The sequence below is a fragment of the Diceros bicornis genome, chromosome 40 (assembly GCF_020826845.1).
Source record: "Diceros bicornis minor isolate mBicDic1 chromosome 40, mDicBic1.mat.cur, whole genome shotgun sequence".
Taxonomy (NCBI): Eukaryota; Metazoa; Chordata; class Mammalia; order Perissodactyla; family Rhinocerotidae; genus Diceros; species Diceros bicornis.
The window spans coordinates 15,719,109-15,733,072 of NC_080779.1; the positions used below are offsets into that span (position 1 = coordinate 15,719,109).

A 13,964-nucleotide genomic window follows, 5' to 3' on the forward strand; every position below is an offset into this window, starting at 1 on the left:
GGCAACCTCCCTAGAGATCCTGAGCCAGAACCGCCTGGCTCAGCTGCTCCCAGATGCTTGACCCTCTGAAACTGCATGAGATAGTAAATAGTTGTTTTTAAGCCTCTACATTTCAGGGTCATTTGTTTTGCAGCAGCAGATGACCCACACACACAGGGCATCAGTGTCCCAGGCTGCGTGGGTCACCCATGGGCTCTCTGCTCTTGAGCAAGTGGGGGCCTCCCTCTGTGCCTCCGTTCTCCTCTTGTGCCCACCTCCTCCTGTTTCCACTCCTTTTTGTCTTACCTTAGAGGGCTTAAAAGTGAGACCAGCTTGAGCAGGAGTGAGCAGCAGGACACCCCCGTGGAGATCGCCTTGGACATGAGCCTGAGCTACATCTATAAGGTGAGTCGGACACCCGTCTTTCTGCTCACAATCCAGACCTATGCAGCAGTTTCACTCCATCCCACTGAGCACCTGCAGTGGGTCAGCACGACTGTAGGCACCATGCTGGCTGCCAGGACTGATGCCAGGAACGCTCACTCTCTCCACGCCTGTGTCTGCCACCCGAGGACCCCGTGGGGGGCCTCGACTCCCGGCCTTGCTGCTTGTTTTTCTCAGCTCCTCCCCAGCACGGCCGGGGGGGCTCCCGGTGCCCTCTCCTCCTGCCCTGACCGTCTCCCAGGGAGGCCGCCCTGCCCTAGTGCTCTCTGCTCTCCAGATCCTGACACTGTATGCCCTGGCCCAGCCAGGGGCCTACCCCGATGGGAACCTCCTGGTCCTGATCGAGCTGCTGTGCCGAGCCGGCCTGGACGTGGGGCTCCGCCTGCTGCCCAAGACCGACCTGCAGCAGCTCCTGCTCCTGCTCCTCGAGAACATCCAGGAGTGGCCGGGGAAGGTACCACAACCCCTGAGCCAGAGTCAAAGCCAAAGCCCCTGACCTCATCTGAGGAGGGGTGAGGTCCCCAGCACTCCTCACATGGCCTTGTCACTAGGGTGAAGCTGCCCCTAGAGCGCCCTAGAAGGGGACGGCACTGCCTGGAGGTCATCAGAATACCAGGACGGCTCCCTCCCATTCCTGGCCTCCGTGACCCACCCTCTTACTCTCTGGGCTGTCCTTGCTGAGTGGGCTGGTAGAGGGGTCAGGGTGGAGGGCGGCCCAGCGTGGTGCCCACTGTCCCTACAGCTACGGCCGCTGTGCTGCGCCCTGAGCTGGGTGTCAGATCACCACCACAACCTGCTGGCGCTCGTGCAGTTTTTCCTGGACGTGACCTCCCGGAGCAGGTGGGTGCTCCTCCGCCTCTGCCTCCTCCCTCGGGCACTCATCCCTGCCCTGTGACAGGGTGGGGTGTGGGGGTCCAGAATCCTCCACCATCAGTCCCCACAAACCTCCCCCTCCCGCTCAATCTCTAAAACCCAGGAGAAAGAACTAAAAATACAACTCACAAATTAGTTCATTACAAACAGAGAAAAAAACTAATTTTCTTACCACAGTCTTATTAGCAAAACAATTGCCTTGTACAGTTAGCTTCTGACGGCAGCATCCACCTTCCGCCTCTGCGGCTCCCTCCCCACTCCTTGGTGGGGGCTCCTTCTTGTCATTCAGACCTCAGTTGCCGTTATGTCCCCTAATCACTGCCCCCCTACCCCTCTCCCAAGCTCTCAGTTCATGATGATGTATTTTCTGCGCAGCATTGATCTCTGCCCGAAATTATCTCACTGTTCCTTGTTTGTGGCAGCCTCTCCTCCACGTTACCTCCAGGAGAGCAGATCCTTATTGGGGTGACTACCCTATCACCCACGTTAGAACAGCACCTGGCACGCTGTTGCCACTTGGTAAATTCTTTTCGAATGAGTGAACAAGGTGAACGAACAAACTCAGGCACAGGGAGATGAGACCCGTCCACCAGCCGCCCCGTCTCGCTCCTCTCTCCATCCTTCCCCCGTGTTAGACCACAGCTGCAGGGCATTCCTTGCCCTTCCCTGAGCAGGTGTCGTCGTCCCATGCCAGCCCCCACCCCCCCCACCCCGTCTCCTCTCCTTGTCAGCCCGTCCATTAGCAGCTCCTCCCACCTAGAGTGACACCCTTTCCCACCTTCCAGCCAGGCCTGTCCTGGGGCCCCCTTCAGGAAGACCCCGGCCTTCGCTGGGGCCATTCCCCTGTGGCTCCCTCCCTCTGGGCGGGTGGGCGGCTCCTAGGAGCAGGCTTGGAGGTTCATTCAGACTCACATCCCCAGGGCCCAGCCAGGTGCAGTCATCCTGAGCTCAGCTTCAGTCCTGAGACTAGAAGCTCAGTCTCTTGCCTCTGAATCGAGTTGAAAGAGAGGAGGCCTTTCCCCAGTTCTGAAAGGGAAGTTGTTGCTCTATATTTGAAAGAACTGGGCTTCTGGGGGCTGGCCTGGTGGTGCAAGCGGTTAAGTGGGTGCGCTCTGCTGTGGCGGCCCGGGATTCACCGGTTCGGGTCCCGGGCGTGCACCAACACACTGCTTGTCGAGCCATGTTGTGGCGGCGTCCCATATAAAGTGGAGGAAGATGGACATGGATGTTAGCCCAGGGCCAGTCTTCCTCAGCGAAAAGAGGAGGATTGGCAGATGTTAGCGCAGGGCCGATCTTCCTCACAAAAAAAAAAAAGAACTGGGCTTCTGGAAGCTCTAGTCTGAGGCCTTTAGATGTGAGCACTGGAGCAGTGCCTCAGTGGGTGCCATCTCCATTAAGCCCAGACACCTGGGCCTTCTTTCCAGAGGAGGCCAGCCTCTGCCCAGGTTTCCTGCTCAACCACAAACAGCTAATCCACTCCGTTGCATAAGTCAGAAACTGCAGTCCTAGAGACTTCTCCTAACCCCACCTCGTTATCTCTCTCCATCACTACATCCTGTCCATTCTCCCTTCTAAATCCTAAATCCTTGTTTATGGTTGCCTCTCCATGTCGGCTCCAGGAAAGCAGGTTCCTTGTCTGGGTCACTTTAAATCAGCCACCTCCTGTCCACTGCTCCTGCTTTCATTTGACCCTCTCCCACCTGGATGGTGGCGGTGACATTCTCTCTTCCTCCTCCCTGTCTGGGGGAGTCCGTCTCCTCTGTGGATGCATGTGGTTATCATGTCCCTGCCTTGCCTTGTTCCCCACAGCCTGCACAGCCAAGTCCAAATGCCTTAGGTGGCCTTGTCATCCATCTAAGGTCACATGTTGTCCAGCCCATTTCCCCATTTGCTCCAACCATGACACATTTATTTGTATTTGTATTGTACATGTATGTTTTGATGTACATGTATGTGTGTGTGTCTATTTGATGAACCTCATTCTTTTTCATAGCTGCGTAGTATTCCCTAGTGTGCGCACAACAGTCCCCTATTCTGGATCTTCGTCCAGTTTACAAGCTTTGCACATCTATGCAAATATTTGTATAGGATAAATTCTTTGAAGTGAAATTGCAGTCTTAAAGTATGTACGTTTAAAATTTCGCCTCCAGAAGAAAGCTGTACTGAATAATAATAATATGACCAAATGGATGTGAAAATACCTGTTTCTTCTCATTGTCATTAACACTGTTTATTCTCAGATTTGTTTGTGAGTTTTGGTCATTCTGGTAAGTGGAAAATGTCATCCTGTGGTTTTTATTTTCCTTTCCCTGATTGCCACTGAAATTGAGAATCTTTTCATATGTTGATTAGCCTTTTGTGTTGCTTTTGCTGTAAATTATCTCTTGATATTCCTTGTTCACTTTTCTATTGGGTAATTTATCTTCTTATTAATTAGATTGATTTACAAATTGCTTATTATGTATGTTTCAGACACTTGTTTTCTCCTAAGGCTGTAAATTGTCCTTTTGTAAACCTTCTGTATGATATCTTTCCATGAACTGAATTTTTTTTTTTTTTTTTTTTTTTTACTTTTTCAGTAAACTTTTTATTTTGGAATAGATTTAGATTTACGGAGAAGTTCCATGGGTAGTACAGAAAGTTGATTGTAATTGAATCTTTCTCTCTTGAAAAGGAAGGCCTTCCGCACCCTAAGAGCATGAAAATATTGTGTTCTATTTTCTTTGTTTCTGTTGGCTCTTAATCCCACCTGGAATCTGTCTTTTGTAGGTATGAGACAGGGATCTAACTTGATTTTTTCCACCCCAAAGAGCCAGTGGACCCAACACCAATGTTTTGTGTCTTAATAATCCATCCTTTCCCAATTGATTTGAAACTACCTTGGTCATATCCTAAATTTGTCACTCGTCTGTTAGCCACGTCAAACTGTGATTTCAGGAATCAGTGTCTCTTACAAGGTCTCCCTGTAGCTCCAGGGCCCTTTGTAAGTGCCGTTTAGATGCCAGGAGTGAGGTGATGGAGCAGCTGTACCTCCCTGTCAAACAGACACACCAACTAGGGCGGTCCCCCCTGCCAAGAGCTTTGTTGGAAGGAGGGTTCATCATCTGGATGGGTGTTATTTATTCATTTACTTGGAAATTTTGTTTTTTTCCTACATAGATAAGGCATTCAAATAGAACAAAATTCAAAAGGCACCAAGGAGTACATATTGTAAATGTGTCCCTTCCCCTCCGCTGAGCCGCCTAGCCTGTGACCCTTTCTCATCTGAGCTTATATGCACGTTCTCCCCACCTTCTATGTTTTGGCGGTTGTTCCAAATTGGATCAGAAAGAGCTTCTGATGCTTTTTCACAGCTGCGCTGTATGCATTGTGGTCTTTAGTTAGCCCCCCTGCTCCCTGTGGTGGTGATGTTGGAGGAGCTTGCTGGCAGCCTTGCTCTGCCCTCGCTGGTGGCTGCCCTACTGGGCTCAGTGCCCAGACTGACCCTAGGAAGGAGGGCGTATTGTTGCTGGATGGGCTGTCACATTCATAGTCTACTGACTGGTTAAACACAGAGTGAGAGCCCCCACCAACATTTGTGTGATGCACGCCCCCCACCCCCCACCCCCACACACTCCCACCCCCGCTCCCATTGACCAAGACGTCAGGGGATGCACGCTGTAAATTTAAAGCAAAGTTGAGCTTAGTCGTGAAATGTAAAAGTAAATACTAGAGCACACCGCCTGAAATGGGGCCAATGGGAAGAGGAGGTTCTGGGGGGGAAGTCTGTCTTGGGACTGTGGCCCCTCTGGGCTAGCCCAGGGAACTCTTAGGAAGAGTGGAGTGCCATCCCAGCTTCTGTCCAGGGGCTCCAGCATGTGCCCTGAGCAGACCTGCGGCCACTCCCAGAGCCCTGTTAGGAAGACGGAAGCTGAGGGCTGCTTTTGCTGCACTGTAAGCTGATGTTCCCAGGCTCCGGGGACCCTCCTCCTTCACGCCCCCATGAATGTTTACTAAATACCCTTTGCATGCTGCTTCCCTGTGGCCTTCAAGTAGAGGGAAGACGAAACCAGCTTAAGCAGACTGGCTGGTCAGCCAGATTCTGACGTCCTAGGAGGAGGTGGCTGATAAAGTAGAAGTGCCGGCCGCCCTGGGAGAAAGCAGCCTTCGGAGTCATCAGGTCTTTGGGCACTGGGGACGAGAGCGGTGACATGTGCAGGAGCACCGCAGCTTTCCCCAAAGCCCTCCTTGTTTCCTCCTGTGTCCCACACTGTCCTCAGGACAGGACAGAGGGTCGTACCTTCGGCCCCCGCAGCTTACCCCTACGTCCAGGCCCTGAGCCGGTTCACTTTCTCCCAGTCCATCAGCCTCTCCTGGCTTCCCCGGGGCTCCCTGCTCCACCATTAATTCCCTTCCTTCATGTTCTTTAGATCTGCCTGCCCTGAAAACTGCACGGCTACGTGGAGTAGTGTCACCACACGTCCCTTGTCCCTACCTCAGCCCCTGACCCCTTCAGGCTGCCCAGGAGTCAGCAGCCTCCTTGGGGCCCTCAGCTGATTCCAGACTTGACCACACTTCCTGTTGCTGAAGCCTCTGTGCCCTCAGCAAACGTCAGGGTCCCCTCTTTCTCTGCTGTCTGACAGCCACCCTCACCACGGAAACCCAGTGGACCCACAACTCTCACCTCCTTCCTTTCTTCCTCACCCCTCCTCCCATATTCAGGATCCCGACAGTCTTGTCTCTTCTAGAACCTTCCTTCTATAGTCATCTCTTCTTATTCCTCTACCTTTAGTTTTTTATTCTCTGCTGGTTCTTTCTCCTCAACAAATACGTGTGCTCGTATGTGTGTCTCGTACCTTAGAACAACAATTCTGTCTCCACCCGCCTCTCCCTCCAGCTCCTGCTGCGTCTCCAAGCTCTCCTTCCCCCAGTTCTCGCTCCCTCCTTGTCTGAACCTTGCCCACCTTGGACACATGTTGGATTCTTCAGAGCTCAGAGTATCATAGGGAGTTCTCATCTGAGAAAACAGACATTTAGGCTTCCAGGGATGGATAAGGCCAGTACATTGTAGAAGGAGGCAGCCAAGGTCCAAAAGCCCTCAAGATTTCAGAAGGGCTTAAAATCTGAAGTAACAAGAGGCAAGATGAAGGTCACATCTAGGGGTCAAGGGGTCATGGCTGGAGCTGGGAGGACAGCAAAGGAAAAGTGGGTCACGGTGAAGCCAGGAGTGTGAGGGCTAAAGAGGATCTGGCTCACTTTTATGAGTGGGTGTGTGTAAGGGGGTAGTAGGAGTGACTTGCAGAACCAGGAGTAGAGGAGACAGACTTCATCTGGCACCAGCCGCTCCACCTAAACTGCTCTGTCTCCAGTGGCCCAATGGCCTTTTCTCACGAACAAGCTTATCATTTTCTTCCTTGGCTGCACAGTTCCGTTCTCCTGATTCCTGCACCGCCCCCCTCCACCCTTCTCAGTCGCCGTCATCGACTGTCCTTCCTCCACTGTTCCTTAAGCCTTGCTTTGCCTCAGGATTCTGTCCCAGTCCTCTTCTCTGGTCACTTGGCTCAGTCTCAGGAAGCTTTATGGGCAGGGTGCCGTGGTGTTCTGTCCATATGGCCCCACTTCAGGACTCAGGCGCTGACGGTGTTCTGCCAGCCGCCCCAGAGCTTGCCTCTGCTGAAGGTAGTGACCTTACCCGAGGCTGGGCCCCTTGGTTGGGAGCAGCCCTGCCCCATGACGTTATTCTGGCATGTCTCTCAGGGACCTTGCCAGCTCCAGAGTTCCTTGGGTCAGCTGAGGGCTTTGCTGTGACTACCTCACAGCCCATCTTTGGCCCAAACCTGCTTCCTTCACTCCCCTAAAGGAGGCGATCCCGAGAGCACCATTCTCCTTTTTCCCTCCATAAATTCTCTGCATACTCATCTCCATTTCAGAGACCACCTCCTGGGGAACTCGGCCTGAGATCCCATCTCATCCACATCCGTGGCTTCAACTCCAGCTATGTCCTTGGGGCTCCCAACTCAGTTCCCTTGGCCAGACTTTTGTTCTAAGCACCAGATGTGTGTGGGCGAGTATCTCAAATTCAGCATGTGCAAAACAAGTCACCACCTTCTAAGGAAGACTACCTCCTGAGTCTTCCATGGCCCCAGGATGGCGTCAGCACCTGCCCACTGCCTGAAGCCTGGGAGTCTGGGGCACCTTCTGTCCCTTTAAGCTTCCCTATCTCCCGCAATAGTCATCTCTCCTCATCACCCTCACTGTCGCTGCCACAGTTCTGGCTCTTACTGCAGCGCCCGTGGATTTCTGCTGGGGAGTCCACACTGTCTCCTTCAAGGCTTTCTCCCGTCTGACCCATCCCCACACTGTCCAGCAATGTGACCTCCCGTCAGATGCTCGTCTGGCTGTGTCACTCCTTTGCTTAAAATCCTTCAGGCTTCTCTCCTCCGGATGAAATTCAAACAGCCCAGCCTGGTGTACCAGGGCCTTTGTGCCTCCTTTTCCAATCCCACCTTCTCCCCTCCCCATCTCCCCACGTGCCCTGCAGGCTCCCATGCTCCAGCCATATCCTAAAACTTTGCAGCCACCCAGACTCATGATGAGCGTTTGTCTCTGAGCTTTTCAACATCTGTTCCCTCTTCCTGGAGAAGCCTCTTCCCCGTCCTCCTCCTCCTCTCTTTGCCTGGTTGACCTTTCCTCACCCTCAAGACCAGGCTCAGACCAAGGCGTCTCCCTTCCGAGAAACCGCCTAACCCGGGGCCCTGACGGTTGGTGCCCTTTGCTGACCCCCTGAGCTGTGAGCATCTTGAGGACCTGCTGTGACTCTGGGTCCCTTGGAGCCTGGCATGGAGGAAGGGCTCAGGCAGCACGCTTGTGGAGTGGTTGCTTCTGGAGGGCAGATTTCAGAAAGCATAGAGAGAGGTAATTGTTTAGTAGCAGATTCCAAAAGGAAAGATGGCTCAGGTGGACTAGGAGATCTAGTAGTAAAACTTTGAATGCTGCTTGCGGGTGAACCCAGTGAAGAAAAAACGGAGAAGTAGCTAAAGGCTGCAGGGGCTGTACCCAGGGCTCATGTGGGATCTCAGATTTTGAAAGATATGGAAGACGGAAAGAAGGATTCAAAAGCAAGACAAGCGACAGATAGCATGGACCAGTGACAGTGTTGTTAGAAAACGCAGGACCCATGGAAGGGGCTTCCGTGTAGTTATTTTTGAAGCCAGGAGTGCTGTTTCGGCCTGACAGTGAAGTGTTAACACAGACGAAGAGAGAACAACACTACGTAATTCCTCTTTTGCTTGTCTGCATAATTTTTCATCTGGACTTAAATATTGATCCAAGGGAATTGAAGCCTCAGATAGTGGAGGAGACTATATGACAGTGTCTAGCTGTGCAGAGTGAGTTTAAGTCCCCTCCAGTGGAAGGATGTCCCACATCAGTTCTGGGAGATGTGCAGACAGAGTGTCCTGACTCCGGGGAGACCTCTGGAGGTGGGAGAGCTCCTGGGAGGAGGGAGGAAGAGTGCAGAAGGGGCCTTCTTTACTCAGCACTGTGGGCTTGATCTGCCCTCAACATAATTCCCCGGGGGCTGGTTTGTGAGCACATACATGGAAAAGGACGCACTGCTTTCCAGGATTCTTAGGAACACATCATCCCAGACCAGCCTCTTTTACTTGTCCACAGGCCAGCCTGAATGGTGCTCTGGAGAGGACTCTCTGGGTTTCTATAGGGCCTTTGGTAGTGGGCTGAGTGATGTAGAATTAGATGAGCTCTTCATCAGAAGGCACTGCTGGCCGTCCGAGCCCGTGTGGAGGGCAGGCCCCTGTGGCCACCCAGAGTTCTGTCTTCACTAACAGTTGGCAGGGGCGGACCCAGTGTCTTGGCTGAGGCCATTAATGGAGCAATGGCCAGACATGCGACATGAATACAACTGACAGCAAATTGAAGATCCCAGAAGATCTCAATAGACCATAATGATGGGCTGAGTGGAGAAGAGAGAGCCAGCTGCACAATTCAGAACAGGATCTGGGATGTGGGATTTGACAGCAAGACGTGTGAAAAAGACTTGACTCGATCTGTTAACTGCGCATCGTCACAGGTCTGCCGTGAAAATGAGCGTCAGCCTCAGCTCTGAGAGCCTCACTTGTTGGGAATGTTGACACCTCCCAACCCAGAATGGCAAAAAGATTATGAAAGGTAGAAAAGTATGGCTGTTGCACCTAGAGGAGGGGTAGCCGTGGGAAGTACGGGACCTTCCTTCAAGTATGTGGAGGGCCGAACTAAATGGACGAATACGTGAACATTAGACTAGGTGATCCTTGAGGTGTTTCCTAAGCCTAAGGTTCTAGGGATTTTATCATAATACCAAAAAGAGAGAGAGAGGTGAGCGAGGGAGATGAGGAGGGTGGAAGTTGGGTTGCAGCTATCCATATGAACTTCATTTACTTACTAAGTAGTAGTAAGCTTTTTTTTTTTTATTGAGGTTATGTTGGTTTATAACATTGTGAACTTTCAGGTGTACATTATTATATATCAGTTTCTGTATAGACTGTATCGTGTTCACCACCAATAGTCTAGTTTTTGTTTTGTTTTGTTTTGTGAGGAAGATCAGCGCTGAGCTAACATCTGTTGCCAGTCTTCCTCTTTTTTTGCCGAGGAAGACTGGCCCTGGGCTAACATCCGTGCCTGTCTTCCTCTACTTTATATGGAGGCCGCCACAGCATGGCTTGACAAGTGGTGCATCGGTGCGCGCCCGGGATCCGAATCTGCCAATCCTGGGCCGCCGCAGCGGAGCGCGCGCACTTAACCACTGCGCCACCGGGCCGGCCCACGATAGTCTAGTTTTTATCCGTCACCATACATATGTGGCCCTTTACCCCCTTCTCCCACCCCCAACCCCCTTACCCTCTGGTAACCACTCATTTGTTCTCTTTATCCATGTTTTTGTTTATCTTCCACATAGGAGTGAAATCATATGGTGTTTGGCTTTCTCTCTCTGGCTTATTTCACTGAACATAATACCCTCAAGGTCCATCCATGTTGTTGCAAATGGGATGATTTTGTCTTTTTTTATGGCTGAGTAGTATTCCATTGTATATATATACCACATCTTCTTTATCCATTCATCAGTTGATGGGCACTTGGGTTGCTTCCACATCTTGGCTGTTGTGAATAATGCTGCAATGAACATAGAGGTGCGTAGATCTTTTGGTATTGTTGATTTCATGTTCTTTGGATATATACCCAGTAGTAGGATAACTGGATCATATGGTATTTCTATTTTTAATTTTTTGAGGAGTCTCCATAGTGTTTTCCATAGAGGCTGTGCCAGTTTGCATTCCCACCAGCAGTGGATTAGGGTTCCCTTTTCTCCACATCCGCTCCAACATTTGTTTTTTGTCTTTGTAGTTATAGCCATTCTGACAGGTGTAAGGTGACATCTCATTATAGTTTTGATTTGTATTTCCCTGATGATTAGTGATGTTGAACATCTTTTCATGTGCCTGTTGGCCATCTGTCTATCTTCTTTGGAAAAATGTCTGTTCATATCCTCTGCTCATTTTTTGATTGGGTTGTTTGTCTTTTTGTTATTGAGTTGTGTGAGTTCTTTATATATTTTGGAGATTAACCCCTTTTCAGATATATGATTTGCAAATATTTTCTCCTAGTTGGTAGGTCACCTATTTGTTTTGTTCATGGTTTCCTTTGTCTTGCAGAAGGTCTTTAGTCTGATGTAGTCCTATTTGTTTATAGTAGTAACCTTTTTATTTAGTTATACTGTGCATGCAGGAAAGGACACATCAGAGGTGGACACTCAGTGCACTTCACAAAGGGGACCGTTCTGTGTAACCAGCACTACGTCACGGGACAGAATGTCACCTGCTCCCCAGAAGCTCCCTCAGGCCCCTCCCCACCTCTGCAAAGAAAACCGCTTCCCCTCCTTCCGTCCCATAGATTCGTTTTGCCTGTTTTTGACCATGAATACAGTCACGCGTCCCTTAATGACAGTGATACTTCTGAGAAAAGCGTCGTTAGGTGATTTTGTTGTTGTGTGAACATCGTAGAATGTCCTTATACAAACCTAGATGGTCTAGCCCACTGAACACCTAGGCTGCGTGGTGTAGCCTCTTGTTCCTCGGCCACAGACCTGTACAGCATGTTACTATACTGAATACTGTAGACAGTCGTAACACAATAGTAAGTATTTGCATATCTAAACATAGAAAACGTACCATGAAAATACGGTATAAAAGATAAAATATGGGGGCCAGCCCAGTGGTGTAGTGGTTAAGTTCACACACTCCCCTTCGGTGGCCCGGGGTTCACAGGTTCAGATCCCAGGCATGGACCTTCACACTGCTCATCAAACCATGCTGTGGTGGCATCCCACATAGAAAATAGAGGAAGATTGGCACAGATGTTAGTTCAGGGCCACTCTTCCTCACCAAAAAAAAAAAAAAAAAAAAAGGTAAGATATGGTACACCTGTGTAGGGCACTTACCCTGAATGGAGCTTGCAGGACTGGACGTTGCTGTGAGTGAGTGAGTGGATGTGAAGGTCTAGGACACTGCTGTACACCGCTGTAGACTTCATGAACACTGTACACGTAGGCCACACTAAATTTATAAAAAAATATTTTTCTCTCTTCAAAAATAAATTAACCTTGGGGCCGGCCTGGTGGCGCAAGCGGTTAAGTGCCCGCGCTGCGCTGCGGCAGCCCGGGATTCACCAGTTCGGATCCCTGGTGTGCACCGATGCACCGCTTGTCAAGCCATGCTGTGGCGGCGTCCCGTATAAAGTGGAGGAAGATGGGCATGGATGTTAGCCCAGGGCCAGTCTTCCTCAGCAAAAAGAGGAGGATTGGCAGATGTTAGCTCAGGGCCAATCTTCCTCGCAAAAAAAAAAAAAATTAACCTTAGCTTACTGTAACTTTTTTACTTCATAAACTTTTTAAATTTTTTAAACTTTTAGACTCTTGTAATAACACTTAGCTTAAAACACAAACACAAACATTGTACAGCTGTACAAAAGTATTTTCTTTCTTTGTATCCTTATTCTATAAGCTTTTCCTATTTTTAAAGTTTTAAATTTTTTTTTTTTACTTTTTAAACTCTTGTTAAAAACTAAGACACACATACATTAGCCGAGGCCCACACATGATCAGGATCATCAGTATCACTGTCTTCTACCTCCATATCTTGTCCCGCTGGAAGGTCTTCAGGGGCAGTAACACACATGGAGCCATCATCTCCTAGGATAATAATGCCTTCTTCTGGAACACCTCCTGAAGGACGTGAAGGTTTGTTTACACCAGCATCACCACAATCACGTGAGCAGTGCGCTGCGCTGACTTTAGGACAGCTATGACATCACTAGGGAGTGGGAATTTTTCAACTCCATTATAGTCTCGTGGGACTACTATTGTAAATACGATCCACTGTTGGCCAAAACATCCTTATGCGGCACGTGACTGTATAAATGGGACCACGCAAAGCCTCCTCTCTTGTGTCTAGCTTCCTTGGCGTAGCATCAACATTTCGTTTCCGGGATTCATCCATGTTGAAGTGAGTGGTGGCAGCTGCAGTGCCATGTGGTAGTCCACTGTATGGATCTGTGGCTGCGTGCATCCTGCTGTCTCTTCCTGTCCGCACCGTATATGCCCGTATTCGTGAGTGCCCCAACCTGTGGATGACCAGGCAGACCACCGAGGAGGTTACCCTAACCCCTGAGCCCAGGCCCTGGTTCGTCCTGCCTGCGTAGCACATGCTCATGTGCAAGAAAGAAGATTCCAAGTGAAGGACTGAGGGGCAGGTGGCATTCGAGGCGGCCGTGCTGCATGAGAGGCGGCGTGGGCAGCCCCGGAGAGGCAAGCCGGGCAGACGCCCTGAGGGAGGGCATTGGGCAGCATTTCCACGGCAGAACGGGCCGCTGTTGTTGCTTCCTGAGCTGCCCTAGAGACGTGGAAAAGGCAGCTCACGCCTTTGGCCAGATGCCCGATGGCCTTTTAGGGTAGTTCAGCCTTAGCAGGACCTAATTCCCCTTGGAAGGAGTGAAGACGAGGGGCACCAGAGGGGGCTGCGTTGACCGTGTGCTTGTCTGACATCCTAGTGGCCCGTGCTGGCCAGTGCCTTTGCCTTCCTCGGAGCTCCTGCAGGGTGCCCGGCTGCGCCCTGCAGCAGCTGGAGGGAGGGCTGCAGACTAGGAAGCAGAGAGCCTGCGTTCCACCTCCCGGCCCCGCTGTGGGTTTGGTAAAGTCATTTTCAAATTTCCCTGTGCCTTAGGCACTTCTTCTGAGTGCTAATCCAGTGTCCTGGTCTTACAGAGGCCCGTCGGGGTGGAGGGGGCAGGGCCGAGGCAGAGGCCTGGCCTGGTGTGAGCACAGGGGGCTGGAGCCTGTTGCCTTATATGACAGTGGCTGGGATGGCTCCATTGGCTTCTGCATCCTCCTTTGTCCGCCTGGTTTGAGTTCCGGGGAGGCCTTCCTGGGTGGGGTCAGCAGCTTCTGGGGGAGGAACAGCCTGTGGCCAACCTCAGCCGGGCCCACGGGCCCCTCTGCTTGCCCCTGCACAGTTCGGGTGGTGTTTGGGGTGAGTCTTTGCTTTTTCTTTTCTGTAGAGTAAGTTCTCAGTCTAAAATAAAAAAGTGGTCCTGTCCCCTCTCCCTGTGTCCCAGTGGAAACTGAGAGCGCAGGGGACTGC

The 13,964-nt window shown here is 50.9% G+C and overlaps 1 protein-coding gene across 2 annotated transcripts in view; it reads left to right on the forward strand.

The window, feature by feature from the left end:
* The window catches only part of FAM178B (family with sequence similarity 178 member B), a 107,981-nt gene that overhangs the window by 65,001 nt on the left and 29,016 nt on the right, over nt 1–13,964 (forward strand). The window contains exons 10-12 of one of the 2 annotated variants that reach the window (XM_058534517.1): nt 291–384; nt 701–877; nt 1,166–1,263. In XM_058534517.1, the coding sequence (XP_058390500.1) occupies nt 291–384; nt 701–877; nt 1,166–1,263 (369 nt within the window). Of the gene's footprint in view, nt 1–290; nt 385–700; nt 878–1,165; nt 1,264–13,689; nt 13,854–13,964 lie in introns of those variants that run through there. The other variant, XM_058534519.1, reaches the window with a different exon arrangement.